This window comes from Neoarius graeffei, chromosome 17, assembly GCF_027579695.1.
Source record: "Neoarius graeffei isolate fNeoGra1 chromosome 17, fNeoGra1.pri, whole genome shotgun sequence".
NCBI classification, from domain to species: domain Eukaryota; kingdom Metazoa; phylum Chordata; class Actinopteri; order Siluriformes; family Ariidae; genus Neoarius; species Neoarius graeffei.
In genome coordinates this window covers 15968562-15989769 of record NC_083585.1, presented here as the reverse complement: position 1 = coordinate 15989769, position 21208 = coordinate 15968562, and the positions used below count along the sequence as shown (strand labels likewise).

General features: G+C 41.4%; 1 protein-coding gene across 5 annotated transcripts in view; it reads right to left on the bottom strand.

Annotated features, from left to right (window-relative positions):
- The window catches only part of picalmb (phosphatidylinositol binding clathrin assembly protein b), a 76256-nt gene that overhangs the window by 43096 nt on the left and 11952 nt on the right, over positions 1-21208 (bottom strand). For 4 of the 5 annotated variants that reach the window (XM_060943776.1, XM_060943778.1, XM_060943779.1 and 1 more), the window contains exons 2-10: positions 18032-18174; positions 17861-17936; positions 16121-16223; positions 15809-15902; positions 15528-15639; positions 2767-2873; positions 2645-2686; positions 1841-1926; positions 1404-1527 (exon numbers count right to left, since the gene is read on the bottom strand). In XM_060943776.1, coding sequence (XP_060799759.1) covers positions 1404-1527; positions 1841-1926; positions 2645-2686; positions 2767-2873; positions 15528-15639; positions 15809-15902; positions 16121-16223; positions 17861-17936; positions 18032-18174 — 887 coding nt within the window. The remainder of the gene's footprint in view (positions 1-1403; positions 1528-1840; positions 1927-2644; positions 2687-2766; positions 2874-15527; positions 15640-15808; positions 15903-16120; positions 16224-17860; positions 17937-18031; positions 18175-21208) is intronic. The other variant, XM_060943777.1, reaches the window with a different exon arrangement.

Sequence of the window (21208 nt, the reverse complement as noted above, 5' to 3'; positions counted from 1 at the left end):
TAAATTATTTAAGTAATTATTATTAAGTAATCCATTATTTAAGTCAGCAGTTGACTTGCTGACTTTGGGACTGTGGTTGTCATGAACGGTTTTGCGCTCGGGTTTCCGTCGGTGGAGGGTTTATAGCATCAACGTAGCTGACTGTTAGTCATGTTGTTGCCCAAATGAGGATGGGTTCCCTTTTGAGTCTGGTTCCTCTCGAGGTTTCTTCATGTCATCTGAGGGAGTTTTTCCTTGCCACCGTCGCCACAGGCGTGCTCATTGGGGATAGGTTAGGGATAAAATTAGCTCATTTTAAGTCGCTCAAATTCTGTAAAGCTGCTTTGCGACAATGTTTATTGTTAAAAGTGCTATACAAATAAATTTGACATTATCTGTAGCCGCTTATCCTGTAGAGGGTCGCAGGCAAGCTGGAGTCCATCCCAGCTGACTATGGGCAAGAGGCGGGGTGCGTGTATATTAATATCTCTCTCAAGATCATCTGGATGTCGATTGTCACATGACCAGATACACCAAGTAATTGGGAATCAACTCCCCCCGCCCAGTGGAAGTTTGAGTTCAATTCATGTACAATTTACATACTGAAAGTCTTGTCTGCTTTTGCAACGGCCAAAAGATCGTTAAGGTGTCGATAATTGTAGCCACCGCTCTAGTGTTCTGTTTAACACACCCCTCCACTTGTACAGTACAAGTAAAAAATTTAGACACCAAGTCAATGTTTTTTTTTTCCTTCATTTTTATTTATTAAAAAAAATAAATGCAAGATACTTCATGTCCTATAGTAATGATGGATGTCATTTCTTTACCGAATTGAGCGGTTCTTGACATAAGATTACTACGGTTATGGAATTTACTATATTATTTTCCATTTACTGTTTGATGATCTCAGACACATTAAGGTGGTAAGAAATTGCACCAATTAACTTTTGACAAGGCACACCTGTTAATTGAAAAGCATTCCAGGTCACTCCCTCATGAAGCTGGTTAAGATAATGACAATAGTGTTCAAAGAGTCAAGATAAATAGTGGCTACTGTGAAGAATCTAAAATATGAAACATTTTACCACTCTTTTGCTTACCACATAATTCCATAAGTTTTTCCAATGTCATCAGTATTATTCTACAATGTAGAAAAACCTGTGAATGAGTAGGTGTGTACAAGCTTGACTGGTACTGTAGGTCAGTGCATAATTCCATGTGTTATAGCATTAATTTCTTCATTATCATTCTAAAAACAGTAGAAAATAGTAATACTATATAAAGAAAATGCACAGATGAGCAGGTATGTCCAAACATTTTACTGGTAGCACAATTTTATGCAACCATTGAGACACATACGTTTGCAAGAAGATTCATCCTTTCAGATAACCCCTATAAAATTTAGCTGTATTCCGATTGCTCACCTTCAGAGCTTTCAGACGTGCCTGCTCTTCCTCCAGGGCTGCCTGTTTTTCTCTCTCATCCACTTTGGTGAAAGACATGCCAGTGTTGGCCAGGGATGATACAGCATTGGAAAGTGTACTTGCTCTGTGATAACCAAATACAGCTACATTACTGCATATTGCAGCTCTCTGCATTTTACAGCTACAATATGAATAACTTGCTACTTAAATATCATGCATAGTATTTATTTTGCCATGACATACTACCTTAATCAGGTCAGCATCAACAGGTCTAATTTTATATCAACTTCTCATTGAGTTATGGCCTATTCTGGCACCATGTTCTCGATTTAAAAAAAACCCCTGACAATTAAAGCCAATTCTTATGAAGAGTTAAAAAAAAAAAAAAAACTTAATGAAATCATGCTGATTCTGAAAACCATGCCTGTGGAGCTTACCTGCTGGCTGCAGTGGAATCTTTGACCTTTTTGCCCTCCAAAGAGGCCAGGTGCTGCTCTAAAGCATCCAAGAGACTGCTGGGAGCCTAAGACAAAGCAAGCAATTATTCAGTTCAGCCACATGCTCAGGAAACAAAAGCAGACAATAAATGTCACAAACAAACAAAAAAAGTATAAAATGTAGCAGGAAACAAGTGCAGGAAAAAGTGAGTAAAGAAGTACTTACACATACTGTAAACTGAAGGTAGACAGGAAGAGGAAACATAAGGATAGATCCAGAATATAAAGGTGGTATTGATCAGAGATCCATGTTTTGCACTTCAAAGCATCCAATTTATTCACCGTTTAGCTTTATTTATATCAGGCCCATATTATAGTGTAATTTAGGGCTTTAAAATGTTGATCGGGTTCAGTTTGTATTGACCGATTTTGTTATAACTGCAACATGGCTGTTTTGACACTGATGTAATAAACAAATATTCTGCATAGCAGTTTTCCAATCAGTCAGTTACAGCTTAAAAAAAAAAAAAACCCACACACCTTTATTTGCTGTAGTGGAAAGTTAAGAAACGCAAAGAGAAGATCTCAATTACATGCGTATCTTTAAAAAGCTTCATGCATTTTTTATTTTAGCCCAGTGAAGGAAACTATAATAGCACAGATATAATAACGGGATAACAGTGGAGAATACTAAAGTACTAATATAGCAAAAACAAAACTACTGCAGGGAAAAACAGCAAAAATTGAGTCGGGCACCGAGCTTCTCTAAAAGAGCTAGTGTACAACAGATACATGTGGTTTTACCTGAGAGAGATCAGGAATGTCCCCTCGGTCTATCCCCACCTGCTGTCAAAGGACAAGAGCACGAGGGTTACAACAGTGCTCACTTTTGACACTTTCATCACACGACAGCAAGAGAAAGTCACCTCTGCCACTTTGAGGAACTCGGAGATGCGGGTCATTCTGGTGAGGAATTTCTTGTAAATGTCCAGTCCTTCTTTGCACTGAACCTTCTTCATGTCAAAATACTTCTCTGTGGATAGAACGCAGACGCTTCAATACATTTCTTAAAATATTAACTCTGCACTATTGTAGTGGAAACATTATCCGACAACAACAGTCTAAACTTTAATTTGCAGTACTTATTTTTGTAAAAACGAAAAGCATTATTAAAATCAGTGTGTGTGTGTGTGTGTGTGTGTGTGTGTGTATATGGGGGGGGGGGGGGTTTGCTGTTACAAGTCACCCTCAGAAATTGGGTTTATTTCAGTTCACACACACTTGTAGGATATACAGCATTACAGATACTCTCACCATTCTTATAAGGCTGGAACTGAACCAGAAACATTATAAAAAGGAGCCTCAATTGCAAATAATACCCAAACTGAAGACAGTGAGCGGGGGGGGGGGGAATATTCACAGAGACTATCCTAAAAAAAGGAGGTAGAAATGACTGCAATTTTAAGAAACTCAAAAATGTGGGGGTTTCTTGGAGTTCTTTTTGGCTGAACAGGTTGCTAATATATACTTTATACTGTAGCTAATAGGGGTGTAGTGGTGCACAAAATTCAATTTCAATATTGATGTATTGATATATTTTTGATACAGCAAACATGCGATTTGTCTAAATGTGCGCTTTAGGTTTCCATTTTCAATTGATTAAAAAACAATAATATAAAAGTACAATAATTTGAAACCTTAACAGGGACAATGTTTGAGTGATCCATTCAGACTCTTGGTAGCATATAATGAAACAAAAGCTATGCTTTAGAATACATCCATTATCCATACCATTTATCCATCAGGGTCACAGGGGAAGCTGGAGCCCATCCCAGCTGACTTTGGGCGAAAGGTGGAATGCATCCTGAGCAGGTCGCCATTCATACCTATGGGCAACTTGGAGTAGTCAGCTGACCTAATATGCATGTCTTTGGACTGTGGGAGGAACCCACACAGGCATAACATGCAAACTCCACACAAAGGTCACAGTTGGCTGCAAGGTTTGAACCCAGAACCTTATTGCTATAAGGAAACAGTGCTAACCACTGCACCATGTCACCCCCTTAGAATAACAAAATTAAAAATGGCTAATTAATATCTTTAGTTCTCTGGCCAAGAAAGTTGCACTGGTGTGCAGAGTTGCCAGGTCTCAGGACAATTACCACCAAAACTGCACACAAAAACCTGAAACAAGTCCAATCAGGATTTTTTCTTCCTTTATTATTTTTGTTGGGAAAAAGTTAACTGGTGCGCACACATTTCTAATTTGTTTTCCAAGACTAGCCTAGTTGTTGGTCTGACAGTGGGCATTTTGTTCTCTATTTGTTTTGGACTATCAGCTGTGTGTGCTTCAATTGTTTGCGTTTGCCTTTGTTTTGTCTTTCAGTTAAAGTGTGACTTTGTAAAAGGAACATTGTTACCATTTCCTGCTTGCAAAACTAGTTATCAGCCACTATTCTTTGATATTTTCTGGTGCTACCTTCTTGTTCCTTCTCCTTAACTCGCAGCATTAAAAGGTCATAGGCAAAGGTTTTCAATTTATGCACATTTGAAACTTTATATGTTAAACCCTCTAATTTTCTTCTGGTCCCAAGAAGTACTGTTAATAAGTAATTAAAATAAGTTAGAATAAGTTAGTGCAGATCATGGCAAACTTCTGCACATTTGAAACTTTATATGTTAAACCCTCTAATTTTCTTCTGGTCCCAAGAAGTACTGTTAATAAGTAATTAAAATAAGTTAGAATAAGTTAGTGCAGATCATGGCAAACTTCTGCTCGGTGATTTTCGTGACCACTTTGTGCGTGACGTCATTCATGGCAAACAAATCGCTTGAGTCGAGTCCACTTCAGTTTATTTGCACTGCCGTTTGGCTTGAGTGCAGACGTGCATTCGGAAGTTTCCAAAGAAAAACCATGCCTTATTGTGCGGTGAACTGTAACAGGACCGGTTCAGGAAGAAGTTTTTACCTTTTTCCGAGAGAGAAGAGACGGAGAGAGTGGATTGTGCACGTGAAGCGAGAGGGTTGGCAGCCAGGTAAATGTGCCACTCTGTGCTCCGACCACTTCGAAGGGGGAGCATTGATTCATTTTTGAAGAATCCCCATCTGTTGGAGAGTTTAGGTGTCAGTGTCGGACACAGAAGGCTTAAACCTGACGCTGTTCCGACAAAATTCGAACACAAAATCAAGCAGTCAAAGAAGAAATGGACCAGCAACGCTCAAGCAAAAAGGAGAAGACTGGAGGTAAACATTTTTACCTTTGCTTGCAATTGACAAGTCAAGAATCCTGAGGGATCCTGTACGATCATTGTGGAAATGAGACAAAAGGGATATTTCCTCGCTTAGGAGTAGGCTATAAATAGTACAATGCTTGTACTACTATTATCCATCTATCTAAACAAATCCACGTTACATTATAGGGATTGCGTGCACCCATGTGGTTTAATTATTCTTCAAAAGGGCTCTTATTTAGTCTCATCTCATCTCCAGTCGCTTTATCCTGTTCTACAGGGTCGCAGGCAAGCTGGAGCCTATCCCAGCCGACTACGGGCGAAAGGCAGGGTACACCCTGGACAAGTCGCCAGGTCATCACAGGGCTGACACAGACAACCATTCACTCTCACATTCACACCTACGGTCAATTTAGAGTCACCAGTTAACCTAGCCTGCATGTTTTTGGACTGTGGGGGAAACCGGAGCACCCGGAGGAAACCCACACGGACACGGGGAGAACATGCAAACTCTGCACAGAAAGGCCCTCGCCGGCCACGGGGCTCAAAACCGGACCTTCTTGCTGTGAGGCGACAGCGCTAACCACTACACCACCGTGCCGCCCGCTCTTATTTAGTATTATTACGAAAGTAAGAATTTATCACTACCAGGATAAATCGTTTGGGCGCGAGTCTTGTTGAGGTCCGGGGTCACCACGATCAGAGTCGGCCGAGTCGCTGTCCGAGGCCGCACGGTCAAACCAGTGAACCACATTCACCAATTGCTTCGCAACAGCCATAGGTTCATACATGTATGGTTTCACCGCTCGATATTCAATTTGGAGACTTCCTACTTCAAAATCGCCATCAGACATTTTATACAACCTCTCACGACCAAAGTCCGTACACGTGTGCTCAGTTCGCAAGTAAACACAGAACTGCTCCCAGTCTGTTTGCCTTGAATGACATCACGACAACTGTCCCCTGGCGGTAAAAGTGTGCATAAGTAGATGTAAAACAAACCTTCAGAACTTGCGCAAACCAGTATATTTTAACTGTTTTATTAAATTTTAGGGTGCAAATTAGACACCAGGAAGATTGAATTCGCCTTTTGGGTCGTTCTTCTAGAAAAAGTTGATATTCTACATTCTACCTCTGACCCTTGCCTATGACGACCTTTAAACATGCTTTTTTTGAGTTAACGGCTCAGATAGCCAACTACACCATCAGCTGTTGGATAGACTTGCCTCTCTCATAGCAATCATTAAAATAAAGTTTTTCACCTAGCACTAAGAAAAACTGTTTAGCAAGATTGCTGCAGTAATGAGACTGAGTAAATGATCTTTTTAAATTCTCAGAAGACTCTAAATAACTATGGTTGGATTACTAGACTAGGTAAAAATGGTATATACCCTTTTAGAATAGGGCATATGACTGCTCAGAATTAACCAAATCACATTCAAAACTACTGTTCAAAAGTAATTATAGACCCGTCAACATGTCTGACTCCCGAAGCCATGGCTTGCATACAGCTTATGAAGAGGAATCTCGTCGTTGAAAGGTAATGACCAGTAGAGGTGTAAAAATTAATTTCCAAAACATTAGATACACCACCATGAAGGTCAATCATTAAGTGGAGAAAATGGGGCACCACAGTAATTTTACCAAGAACAGGATATCCCGCCAAAACTGATGAAAGAACAAGATGAAAACTTATCAGGGAGGCTGCAAGAGACGCACAAGAATATTAAAAGGTGCTGCAGGAATATCTGGCAAACACTGGTTACCCTTTTCATGGGACAACAATCTATAGTACGAGTCACATGTCTGGGCTATGCAAAACCTTCTCACATCCAAACTTGCCTAAATTCTGCCAAACTCATTCTGGCAGGGCTCATCACCAAAAGAACCCAATCCCCATGGTGAAGCATGGTGGCGGAAGCATTGGGCTATGGGTCATATAGTAAAAGATAGAGGAACTTCTTGATAGCTCCAAATATCAATCTTAAAACCTTCAAGCCTCTGTTAAACAGCTAAAGAAACGTCTCACCTAGCATGATAACCCAAAGCCCAAATTCAAGGTCAACAAAGGAATGGCTTCAGAATTAGATCAACATTTTTGAATAGCCTAGTCAGAACCCAGACCTTAATCCTATCAAAAACTTGGAGACTTAGAGAGTACACCCCCCCCACAAAAAAAAAAAAAAAAAACCCACCCACCCCACCACCCTCAGAATTTGATGACTGGGAGCATTTTCACAAGTAAGAGTGGAATAAAACTGCCAAATCAAGACAGCCAGACGCTTACCCAAAAAGCCTTGCCTAAAATTATTCCCTTAAAACACTTGCTTTTCACCTGAATTTTATTGTTTGCTATATCACATTAAAAGGGTGAAAAAGACAAGACTAATCTTTATTCACCTGCAATTTCAACAAAGGCATGTAGACATTTTAGAGATCCGCTGTAATTCTAACTTGATTTTAGGCTTCTTCTCCCTGAATGACTCAGGCTTCATTATTTTCCTGTACTCGTGAAAGGTGTCCTCTTTTTACAACAGAGCTAGACGATGCACATCTTTCAATGGGGACCATGTCATATTATTCATCTCAAGCACTGGGGATTAGGGAGCACAATATTCTCATTAAACTACACAATCATATTTAAGCATCTGAAATGAAGCCATTCATTGAATCCTCAAGTCTTTAGAATTCTAAGTTGCAACAAAAGTAAACTTTAAAAATAATAAAATAAAATTTGCTAATCAAGCATTATTTGGGAAGGTCCATTTGTACCCTGGTGAGAAGGGTCATATGGCAGCTATTCAGCTACAGTGTCCTCCACGATTATTAGACCTCCCTGTAAAGATTATTGGGGGGGGGGGGGGGGTTAATCCACCTTTTGGTGAAGTGGCATCTCATACTGAAAAAAAATGAGAAATTCAACCTTTAATTGAAAACTTTATTCAGAGAAAACCAGATACCTCAAGAAAATTATTTTCAACAAACACATTGTGGCAGCGAGGGTGTGGTCGAGCATAAGCTGTGAGCGATGAGGAGTCAGGTACAACCAGCAGGTAACATGAGTTTCACCTGCACTTGATTACTGGCAATTTACCTTTGTGCATTTTCTGTGTTCTACAGAGAAGCTGGCAATCAGAGAGAGAGCACGCGCAAGCACTGAGCTATCCAGCAACATATTTGTGCGCGCGTATGCATGAAGGGGAGAGGGGGAAGAGAAGAGGAAAAAAAAACCCCACCCAAACAGAACTAGTCACTGAAAAGTTTTTTTTTTTTGGGGGGGGGGGGGTTAAATTATTTAAAATAAAAAAAAATATATATATATCACCACATGCACAACTTGAGCTGGTCAAGCCCATCTGAAAGTTCCTCATTCCCTAAACTGAGAGTGTGTGTTACACTGGTGCCGAGACAAGAGTGAGAAGGTGCCATCACAGAATCCACACCAGTCGCAGAGATCCTCCAGACCCTTGTCAGCAACCACCAAGCCTAATGTCAGGCCCTTGTTGCGCTGTGTGCAGACCAGGAGCAGCACTTCCAGGCTCTGCTCCAGGCAGATGATCCAGAGCCTTCACCCAACAGCACCAAAACACCTGCCAACAGTGGCTGCTGACTGGAGTGCGCAACGCCAGGGACATCAACAGAGTAGCACTGGAGCAGTTCGTCATTCGGCTACTGAGAGGAAAGTTGGCCTAGAAGTTCAGTGCCACCACGCAGCATCACTGGAGATAGCAATCCAGCTGGCAGCATTTCCAGGAGCAAGCAATCCCTGCAGCTTAACTTTCTCTCCCCTTGCCCCTACCCTACCCTCACACTACAGAAACGAGGGCCAATTCCACCAAAGCCTGCTCCCCGAACCCTCCTACTCCCCCCCCCCACTCCCTTGTACCTCTGTGCCAGTGCTGCCAGTAACTCACTCACTCTGTCTCTCCACAGGTGGAGCCATCTGTGCTCACCAAGACCAGGACAAAGCCCAGACAAGTCTGCAGGTGCAGCAGGCATTTCAGGGATCAGCTTCCCCTGAAGGAGACAGGGATTCTGAGCTGCATTCCTGGCATACCTCGGGCTTCCCCCAATTGAGCAGGACTGTACCGAGTGGCAGCGAATATTCAAGGGGGTAAATATCAAGCCTTGGTGGACTTGGGTTTTAATCAGACCACAGTTAATCAAAGCCTGATTCAATGCAGAGCATTAGGAAATGCACGATTGATGAAAGTGAGCTGTGTACAGGGGGCGTTCACAAGTATCTGACAACACCCATCACAATCCAGTTCAGGGGCGAAAAGCATAATGCGGAGGCAGCGGTTAACCCTCACCCATCCACTAATCCTAGGGACAATTTGGCCAGGGTTTAAAACATTAATAATGCATCTATTTATGGATAGGGCCTGCTGTAGTGCACCCTGGGGGGGGGGGGATTTTGGTGCAGCATTATCTGGGGAGGTGGTCACAAGGCTATCTGCAGCAGCTCCACATTGTGGCGGCATGAAAAGTGGGGAGGGCTCCACCCCTCTGCTATCCACAAGGATTTCATTTCAAAATTCTCTGTTGGAACAGTTGCAAGAATTGAGACACGCTTTTGACCAAGTGAATGTAAATCAATGGTCAAAACCTCCAACCTGACTTTGCACTCTCCCACCCGTATTTTTCAATTGTTAAAAAGATAACTTATCAAGTGACGTAGGACAGTCAAACAGGAAGGGAAATTACCTAATTGGTGGTCCCAAAGAGCCATATGGAATTTTTATTCTATGCAGATCATAATCCTAAGGCTGGGCATTTAGGTCAGGATAAAACACTGAACCGAGTCATGGCCCACTTCTATTGGCCAGTCATTCATGGCAATGCTTGTAGATGGCATGCGACATGTCACAAGTGTCAGTTGGTGAATCCACCCACCACCCCAATAGTGCCAATGCACCCTTTACCTTTCCCCTTTGAAATAACTGGCATGGATCTCAGACCATTAGACTGATCTGCACAAGGGTAGCACTTTGTGTTAGTCTCAGTGGATTATGCAATGTGATACCAGGATGCAGTGCCTCTACACATTTCTGCACGCAGTGTAGCAGAAGCACGCTTCCGAATTATCTCCCGAATCAGGACTCCAAAAGAAATCCTGACCGATACAGACAAAAAACCAACAGGTCAGACCGGTTCTGCATAGACTAGAAAAGCCAACGCAAGGTCTAAATTTGATGCATATCCGATTCTTTGCATTGATGAACTGCTTTGGACTAAGGGACACCTGCAGATACCCTGGACACCATTATTCTGTGAAAAACAGCCTTTTCAACCCTGTTTGGGATACACCAGTTTGTCACCCTTCCATTTAGGTTGTTTGGAGCCTCAGCAACATTTCAGTGTCTCATGGACAAACTTTCACCAAAAGAGTGCCCATTTAGATAACGTTATAAATTTACAGCCCTTGGATGTACAACATCCAAGGGCTGTTCTGAGATTGCCAAGATGCACAGGACTCAAACTCAAGGAAGTGTGCAATTGGGCCCGTGAAAGTACTATAGCCGAGCTTCCACGTGGGTCACGGGCAGGTGCATCCTCAAATTGCTAAGACTGCAGCAATTGCTACCTGCCCAAGCCCCAACACCAAAAGGCAGTTGACATAGGAGGTTTGTACCTAATTTTTCAGAAAAGCACCAGCACACTGACTGTCTTCACTAAAAACGGGACACCAGATCTGGTCCAGTGGGTGGAGCCATGTGAATGGGCTTCTGTCCAGGTTAAAGTGGCTTTTTTGGGGGGGCTGCTGTTGCACACTCCTGACTTTGCTCTCCCTTTTGTCTCGCAGATTGATGAAATCAGACAGAGGGCTGGATACTGTTTTGTCCCAAGTGGTGAAGGAGGAGTTCCCCATGTTGTACATTGGCTGCAAGCTCTCAGTGGGAAAGACAAAGTACATCATGATCGAGAAGGAGTGTTTCCCCATCAAATGGGCAGTCCTCATGCTCCAATACTACCTGCTGAGATGCCCCTTCACCCTCTGCTCCGACCTCACCCCACCCCAGTGGTTCTGCCACATGAAGGATGCCAACGCACAGATCACTCATTGGTATCAAAGTCCTTTCAGTTTTAGGTGCTCCTCAGGCCAGATGGTAGTGGCAGATTACCTCTCCCGCCAGGGTTAGGTCAGCTGCAGGTTGAACAGCTCCCCGGCATGAGTCAGGAGGTAGGGGTATGTGGCAGAGGGGGCATGGTCGGGCGTCAGCTGTGGGCAGCGAAGAGTCCGGTAGAACCGGCAGGTAACACGAGGAGTTTCACGTGTTTGATTATTGGCAATTTGCTTTGTTTTGTGTCGTTACAGAGAGAAGCTGGTAATCAGAGAGCTGAGCTATCCAGCGCTGTGTGTGTGTGTGTGTGTGTGTGTGTGTGTGTGTGTGTGTATAAAACTAACAAAACTTAAAAAAAAAAAAAAGTCACTGAAGTGAAATCAGAGTAAAAAACACCTTGAGTTGTCTAGCCTGTCTCCAAGTTCCTCATTCCTAAACCTGCATGAGTATTCCACACACGTGCCACCATTATTGGCACCCCTGGAAATTATAGTGAACACAATGTATGTTTCCCATTTTTGAGTTGATTGGAGTGTGTAGGAACTTTCAAGCTGTAATCCATGACTTCCTGTTTAACCGGGGTAACAAATATTCAGTGACAGAGGCCAAATTCCCTTAGTCATCCATCAACATGGGAAAGATAGAACAAACCAAATGAGAAGAAGTGTATTGACTTTCATAACTCAGGAAATGTTTATAAAAAGTAAGTCGCCTGAAAATGTCAATTTCTACCGTTAAGGCAATAAATAGTGGACACCAACTGGAACTGTTATAAACTTGCCTGGAAGAGGCCCCAAGTTTATTTTGCCCCCATGTTCAGTGAGGAGGATAGTCGGGGGGGGGGGGACACACAACATCCCCAAGGATCACTGTTGGTGAATTACAAGAAAAAGCAAAATCTTGGGGTTTCCAAGTCTCCAAAACCACCATCAGACGCCACCTCCATGCCAACAGATTATTTGGAAGGTAGGTCAGGAAGGGGGGAAAGAAAAAAAAAAAAAAAAGCCTGTCAGTTAACCACAAATGCAAGTGCCTACAGTTTCTGAAACACTACTACAACTTTGACTGGGACCATGTTCCATGAACTGATGAAACAAAAATGGAGCTTTTTGGCAATAAGCACTAAAGGAGAGTTTGATGTAAAAAGAAGGATGCTATAATGAAAAGAACTCAGCTCCAATTTCCACATATGGTGGAAGTCCTGTGATGATTATTATCCTGTGAAGATCCTGTGATGGGGCTGTTTTTCCTCCAAAGGCCCTGGTAACCTCGTTAAGGTCCATGGCGTAAATGGACTATGAAATACCAGGACATTTAAAATCAAAATCTGGCTGCCTCTGCCAGGAAACTAAAACTGGGTCATCACTGGAGCTTCCAGCAGGACAATGATCCAAAGCATACATCCAAATCAACAGAATAATGGTTAGCTGACCACAGAATCAAGCTTCTGCCCTGGCCATCTCCGTCCCCTGACCTGAACCCTCATTGAAAACCTGTGGGGTGAGCTGAAGAGGAGAGAGCACAAGAGAGGGCCAAGGATCCTGGATGATTTGGAGAGATTGTGTAAAGAGGAATGATCTCAGATGCCCTGCTCTGCATCTCCAACCTTATAAAATGTTATCGGCAAGACTCAGTGCTGTTTTACTGACAAAGGGAGGTTGCACAAAGTGTTAAATACAGGAGTACCAATAATAGTGGCACGTGTTTTTGCTGAAAATATTTCTTGAGGGATTTGTTTTTCCTCTGAATACATTTCAATTTCAGATTGGATTTCTCTCATTTGTTCAGGTGTGAGATGCAACTACTTTGCCAAAGGTAGGTTTTGGTTTTTTCCCCTCTAACCCTTTTGACCATCCTTTATGCGGGGGGGGAATCATAGCAGGCATGGCATTTACACCTGAATTAGCTATTCAACTAGTTACAATTTGGTGAGGGTTAGTATGCAGATAGTGTGGCTGGCTGCAGAGACGTGGATGCTCGTCTTGCCTCTAGATCAGGGGTCACCAAACTTTTTTCTCTGGGGGCCACATTGTCGTTCCTGACTGTGATGGGGGGCCGGGGTCGGGTCAGCTATATCACATAGAATTGTATAACCCAGACAAATATGACCACCAGCAGGCCTCATTGTGTAGTAGAGATTACTAGCCTGGCACGGCCATCCCCACTACTGTATCCATACTACTATATCAACACTTGATTCCTGGCACATATTTGTTTATCTTTACTAGTGGTTTGCAAAAGTAGTAATCAAGTCTTCACACTTTGTTTTAAGTTGAAATACCACTGATATTGCATTTATTTATTTTCTAATAAAAATAATATCAAAGCTGTCAAGGTAAGAAACATCTGCCTAGTTGAGGTGATTGACACTGACAAAGGTGAGTGGAAAATTATAAATTGTAGGTAAGCCTGTTGATATTAATAATAATTGTATGCAGCACTTAATAAAGGTCAAATAAATAGGCCTATAAAATAAATACATTTAAAAAAAACAGTGAAATTATAATATGAGCAATAGATCAATAGATCACAGCAGTTGTGCTGTGTCCTGCACGTCATTGCTCTCATCCATGGCCAAAGCAAAAAACTCGAATTCTGATGCGCTCTCATTCAGCTGGTCATACACGTTGTCCCCCAAATCTTCGGTTCGCCTGGTCATAGTAGGTGCGGAGAGACTCACCGCGTTGAGCGCATCCTTCTTGTCGGGACACACCTCCTCGGCCACAGCAAGCATGTATACTTTAACAAAGTCCCCATCAGTAAACGGCTTTCCATGGGTAGCTAGTAGGTGAGCTACCTTATAGCTAGCTCGGACAGCAGCCTGGTTGATCTGGGTTTGGTGAAGGAATACATTCTGTTGTGCAGCCAGTCCGCATTTCATCCTCCGAATCCTGTCTTCTCTTGTTTGCCCTCGCAAACTAGCATACTCTTTGTGGCATAGTTCGAATTACGTGGGAGCCAATGGGAGCTGAGCTCCCATTCCCTCAGGCTCCCATGAAAGAAGCAAACTTAATTTTCTGTGGAAGACTCTCAAATACGTCATATATCACCATAATAAGCTTGAATAGCCTATATCACCATATAAATAAAACTCATTTCATTTCCGATCACCATGCAGCCATAACTTTGTATTGAACGTGTTATTAAACCGCAACATGTACGGCTGTACTTCACCACCACACCACTATGCGCGCAAACTGAAATTTGCAGCCTGCGAAATCGAATGTGAAGTTAAGTCCGAAGAAGACTTGTCCTCTATCTCACAACGATCTTCCTTTGTTTAACTATAAAATTTGTTTAACTAATATATATATATATATATATATATATATATATATATATATATATATATATGCAACACCGTGTGTGTGTGTGCGTGCGTGCATGCGCGCGCCTGTGTGTGAAAGCTGTGCACTGCAGTGCGCAAAAGTGCGCTGGTCCAGGAGAGCGAGTATGCATTGCTTTTTTTTTTTTTTTTTTTTTTTTTTAAATAGAGACCCCCATAGGGTCAAATTTATAATTCGAACCCTGCTTTGTGGCGGGTTTCATAGTGACGACGCAGATTATATTCTTTGAAAACCGGCACACTTTCTTTACATACAAGACAAACTGCACGGTCCTTACACTGAACGAAAAAATAATCGGTGGTCCACTGTTCTTTAAAAACTCTGCACTCTCTGTCAGCTTTTTGCTGACCGCTAGCCATTTTGCTGTCCTGAACACTGACAGTTCTTTGCGCATGCGCTGCCTGTCACTGCTTGATCGCGAGCATATGACGAAAATTCGGAAAATATGAATAGTTCATTTTATAACTAAATATCAATTTTAATTGATAAAATCAACAAAATACAAGATGCAGACATGTTATTATTTGCCAAAAAGCAATTTAAAAAAATAGGCCATGACCACTTTTGGGGATTGCCTCATAGGGCCGGTTCAAGTGATGGGGGGCAGAGGGGCTGGGGGGCCGGTCAAAGGGGGGTGGCGGGCCGGATCTGGCCCGCGGGCCGTAGTTTGGTGACCCCTGCTCTAGATGGTTATCTGCATGTGTTTTCAGACAGTACTACAATGATTTGCTAAATAATTCAGACAATATCTATAGGAATCTGGGGTGTGCATCACCAATTTCTTTATGCATTGTCCAACTGAACTTAGAGTGCGTCAAGAGGAATATACAAAAACAAATTAAATGGCACAATACTGACAAATTATACTACGGCAATGTTGTATTCCATTCATAATAAACGTGCTGAAGTAATAATTGTTATTAAAGAAGCAGAAGGTATTAGTGGTACACCACAAACTGCAATTAAAGTTTTGTGAATGTGCAATAAAAGCATGAAAATCTGAACTCATTCTTCCTGGCATGTATGGATGTGTGGCAAGCTTTACCCAGCAGGTTGATTATCCCCTCGTTGTAAGCTGCAAAAAGTCTGATTGAGTCTTTGAAGAGGAGCATGAAGGCTGCATTGATGACCCCATTGGTGAGCTCATTGGCGTTGACCTGGACATAAGACAATAATTTGATTTTCCTCATAGAAAGGTTTGCTGCTAAAAAGTAAATCTTTCCAAAATAAGACCTGATGGAAAGCAATATAGGCTGCATGAACAGTAAACACTTCAGGAGAGAGAACAAGAACAGAATATGCCATCCAGTATCGTGCTAAACTCACATTGAAGTCTAATAACGCGTCCATCTGGTTCTGGATGATTGGGATGGTTTTAAGGAGCTTCTCTGTATTCATGGTTCTCATCACTCCATCAACCCTAAAGGAAAACACAACATTATTTCTGTTGCTTCTCCTACAAATGAGCTCATACTGTACCTCTACTAAAGTGACTCTGCTTTTAGTGTAAGCATTTTATACTGGCTCTAAAGCAAACATTCATCACAATTCTGAGATTTAACAAGCTTAACAGTCTCCTATATTTATACTTTAAACACAAGATGGGGAAAAGACAACATATTTCATCAAATGTCTTACCCACGCTTTACTTTTGTAAAATCAAAAGCCACCTGTCGATAGGACACTGCTTTTTCATTCAGATATCGGCTGTACCGCCGAATAAACGTTGACATGTCATAACCTAGGAGACCCGAAACAAAGAATCCATCATTACACTTTGCCTACATAATCAACCCTGGCAGGCATTCCATTACATACCTAGCCCAATTAGGCCTGTCGCAATATTCGATATACCGACTTGACGTACGGTAAACGAAAATGAACTCGGTAATTTTTTTTTTTACCACGATTTTGGCATTTACGCGCTATACATCTACATAGGGAAGTCGCCAGAGTATTAGCTTGACCCATTGACTGAATAAAACACCGTGCTGTTTTCTGTCGTCTCATGCGGCTCTCTGTCAGAGGCGGGGCCTCCCAGCATGCAACAGTTATCCAGCCAGGATATCCACTGAATGGGGGAAAAGACAACACCATGTTGCTCCGTTGTACAGACCATACGCGTAGAATTGGGTATGGACATGTCCCTACCAATATTTCTGACTGAAGAAAAAATAATAATCACGCTCCGTGCGCAGTACAAAAATGGTTACTGTGGGTTTCCACTGGGTGAAACCACGCAAAATTCAGTCATGAATATTCGCTCTGGGGGCGTGGTCGCGAAAACAGTAAGCCAGTTCAGCTACCATGTCAATTAGCAAGTGCTGTTGCAGTGCAGTGACCGGCTGCTAGCTAGTAAGCTAGCAAATGGTCCTTGAGGAATGTAACAGATTAGCTTGTAAAATGAATCAGTTAACAAACAGCCTCCGCCTTCTTGATCAGAAATTTTTGGTTACTCCGCCTCTCTTGAAAATGTCACACACCGAGTACATACACACGCTGAACTGATCGGTTTTCGAGGGGGTTCATTTGAAAGCGGTGGCTAAAAACTTCTCTGAAGAACCCTGTCACTCCCTCCTCTCTGGGCTCAAGAAGACAACAAAAGGGCAATAATATAACCATCACCAATCAGAATTCAGATACATTCTGTTGCCAAGTGAAATTGTAATCTTTCAACGTGTCAAAAAAGTTCGAGACCTAGTCCTGTTTTACTGTTAGATCAATCACATATCAGCTTAAACTAGCATTCTAAAACTAGTTAAAGAGCCCACCGAAGATAGCCTACTCTCCCTGCCAGCCTAATGGCAATGAAATGCCTAATGGCATTTGGTTTATGTCCCCAACAATGTTAATACCAAACCTATGCCCTTGCCTACATGTTATCTTGTTCTAATTGTTGTTACTTTTACCCAGATGACAGCTGGCAATACGTTGTTACTTTGCACTTTGTTTATCTGGGTACTAACTTTTGAGAAACTGGATTGGCAGAATGTTGCCTGTGAAGAAAAGAATGTCTTTATTACCCTGTGCCAAGTTAATATTTACTTAAGTGCAATTTAAGAGCCATAGATTGTATTTTATTTATTGTTTTTGTTGAGTGGTTATTTATTTATATCTATATATTTTATGTTCCACTGTTGAATTGAATAAGTTGACTTAAAGTTTACTGTTCTTTGAAAGGGTGTATTTGCATGATCATTATTTTACTAGTGGCATAAAATTGTCTTGAAGACGTCAACAATATCGTTTATCACAATTTCTGAGACAATATATCATCCAACAAAATTTATCGTGACAGGCCTACTAATAATCTAGTTTAACTGGTATGTTACATATTTATTGAATAGAATTAATTCCAGGAAATGTCTCCCACAGTACCTTGTAGTCCACTTTTGTCCAAAAAGTTACTGAGGTTGAATAATGTATTCCTGGAAGCCAGATACTGAACAAAACGCTGCAAAACAATATGAAACAAACAATCATGTTTCTTAATATACTAAGATTTATATAAAATATCCCCAAATATTGGGAATGGATAACATCACTGACCTCATTGCCATAGACCATGAGGTGGTGTGTCGTGATGAGGGATTTGAAGACGACCACCCAGCTGGTGTTGGTAGTCCTCTCAAACAGCGAGTCAGCCAGCTGAGGAATGTTCACGTTCATCTCGTTAGTACAATGGATGAGATCTATAAAGGAGACAAAAAACAGCAAGTCACTAAGAGGTTTAACACCTCATAACAACCAAAATACCGTGCTGTTAGTATTGCAACACAGTGTAGTGCACAAAACTGTTTTTAAGATTGGAGTCAAAAAAGCAACACTAAAAATATACAGGGTTGAAACTTGGTGGTCGCACAGTTGCCAGTGGCGACTAAAAACAGACCAGGGCGACTAAAAGTTGAGGTTTGGTCACCTGAAGGGCGACTACGATTTGATAAGTATCAAAAAAAAAAAAAAAAAAAGTAGTTCCTTCCTTGGAGTACCTTTATTTTCTTTGCTTTCTTCAACTCCAAGTTCATGAATTCTCATGAAAGTTTAGTTCTAAACTGCAAAATTCAAAGCTGCTTGTGAGTTTTCAGATCGCTCCACAACATCTACTGCTGTATCTGAAATCAGTCACGCCATTTTGTAGTGCTGTCCAAATGTATACTGAATTATTACACCCTATATAGTGGACTCAGAAGTATCCCACAATGCATCATGAAAAGTAGCGTACGACCAATGGTCATTAACCAAGCAACATATACAGTACCATCATGCATTGGAGTCGCACGGGGTGTGTGTGTGTGTTTGGGGTGAATGGACGGCAGAGGAAACACTATAAATGGACATTCAAGTACAATTAAAAAGAGAGAATAGAAAAACAGCGGCATGGTGGTGTAGTGGTTAGCGCTGTCGCCTCACAGCAAGAAGGTCTGGGTTCGAGCCCCGGGGCCGGCGAGGGCCTTTCTGTGTGGAGTTTGCATGTTCTCCCCGTGTCCGCGTGGGTTTCCTCCGGGTGCTCCGGTTTCCCCCACAGTCCAAAGACATGCAGGTTAGGTTAACTGGTGACTCCAAATTGACCGTAGGTGTGAATGTGAGTGAATGGTTGTCTGTGTTTGTGTGTCAGCCCTGTGATGACCTGGCAACTTGTCCAGGGTGTACCCCGCCTTTCGCCCGTAGTCAGCTGGGATAGGCTCCAGCTTGCCTGTGACCCTGTAGAACAGGATAAAGTGGCTAGAGATAATGAGATGAGAATAGAAAAACTAATAGAATACAGATAAAATACAAAAAAAAAAAAAAAAAAAAGTATAGTGCAGAGCGAGGAATTAATCAAAAGCCTCAAATCTGATTTAATAAAAGGCAGCAGCAAAGAAGAAAGTAATCAGCCTTGATTTAAAAGAACTGAAAGATGCAGCAGACATTGTATTTATTAAATGTGGGAAATATGCTCGGTATAATAATTATCATGAAAATACATGCATATAATTATTTTGAAAACCCACTAGCTGACTGATCTGGCATGTTTCAATTGTGTGACAGTAATGACGTAAATAAGTGTCTGAAAGTATTTTTTTCATTTGACCAGTGAACACACTATAGTGCGTGTCTCATATATATATATATATATATATATATATATATATATATATATATATATATATATATATATATATATAAAAATTCCCTAGATAGTGAGTAGTGAATGAGTGATTTCAGACATCGCACACAGCTTCCCCGAACTCTGACCTTTCCCATGATTCATTGCTGCATCATAGCGGAAGCTGGTATCTTTCTTCCACTCCACTGTGCTGGTATTTGTAGCTAATGCTAAGTGCTAGGCAGGGAAGATCAAAGATAGCTAAAAGATGGTTACACAAGTCAAATTTTCTAATGTGCTCTGGGGATAATACGATCAGAGTGCCCCATCTGTCTACCCTCACAGAATGGAAAAACGAAGTTGTGGCTTGACGTCAGCTATGTTGACAGTCAATTATTTTATTCTTAGTGAGGGAGCTCATGGCAAGAAGCTAAAGAACTACAAAAGCACAGAGGCGTACAGTTATCTAACGCAGTAATAAAATTGGCAAAATTGTGTGTAAAAGAGAGGGCAAGTTTGTTTGTTTAAAGGCTGGGGTTGAGCCTAGGCAAAGCAAAAAAAGGGAAATCCTGCAGTCATGCAGCAGCTATCATCCGGAAGGTAGGCTATGTCAGAGTAGAGTGACTGGATTATTGTATTGGTTTACTAATAATGTAGTGTTTATATATTGTAAGTCGCTTTGGACAAAAGCATCTGCCAAATACCATAACCATATTAACCATTAGCACCTAGCTCTAGTCTAATAGAACGCTACCAGCCAAATGTACCGTGATGTCTCTTGTATAGGCTCAAGAAGCAAAAGCGAGGTCAGAGAAGCACAGGCTAACCATTTTAATGCAGATGCAAATACTGTCAAACTTTGGAAACAATAAACACACCATACTTAAATAATTCCTTGTCTATGTATTTGTCCAAGCTTCAACTTCTTAACTAGCCTGATCATTCCAGATAGTGGATGGTATTTGTAGGCTATTTGCAGGCCTAGACATTAAGCATTTAGCACTGATGGCCCATTGGGCCAGTGGAATTGAAAAGTTACTGGCCCAAATGGAAAAATGTGGCGGCCCGAATGCGCGCGGTACCCGAACCACAGCTGCCACAGGCAGCCGCTGCAATCACCATAAGTGCTTGCACAAAAGATGGGGGTCCGGGGGGCCTCCCGCGGAAAATTTAGATTTTTTAATTCATATTCGTGCATTCTGGTGCATTTTAAGGTGAAATTAATGAAAATAAGATTATTCATATTTTGCTAACATTATTATATCTTTATTGTTTGTTCACATTGATGTTTTATTGTTTGCATTTCTTGTTCTATCAATTTCTTAGTTACATTTAAAATTTTCCTTTGTTCTTGTTCTCTGTTCGTTTAACACATGCTGTTGATTACTGTTTTACATTAACAATTGTTTGTATAAGTTTTAGAATAAGCCAAGTTTTGCCTCACCATGCAATTAACTTGTTTATAGAATAAGCTTTGCCTGTAACCCACCCTGTGTGATGTAGACATATTTTCCTTTTTTGTCATGGTTTCAACTTTGGCTCATATATTCTCAACATTATAGATATTGAATTCTCACCACTGTAGATATTCTTATAGAAATAGAAGTACAATGAACTTTTTAAATACACCTTTATATAAT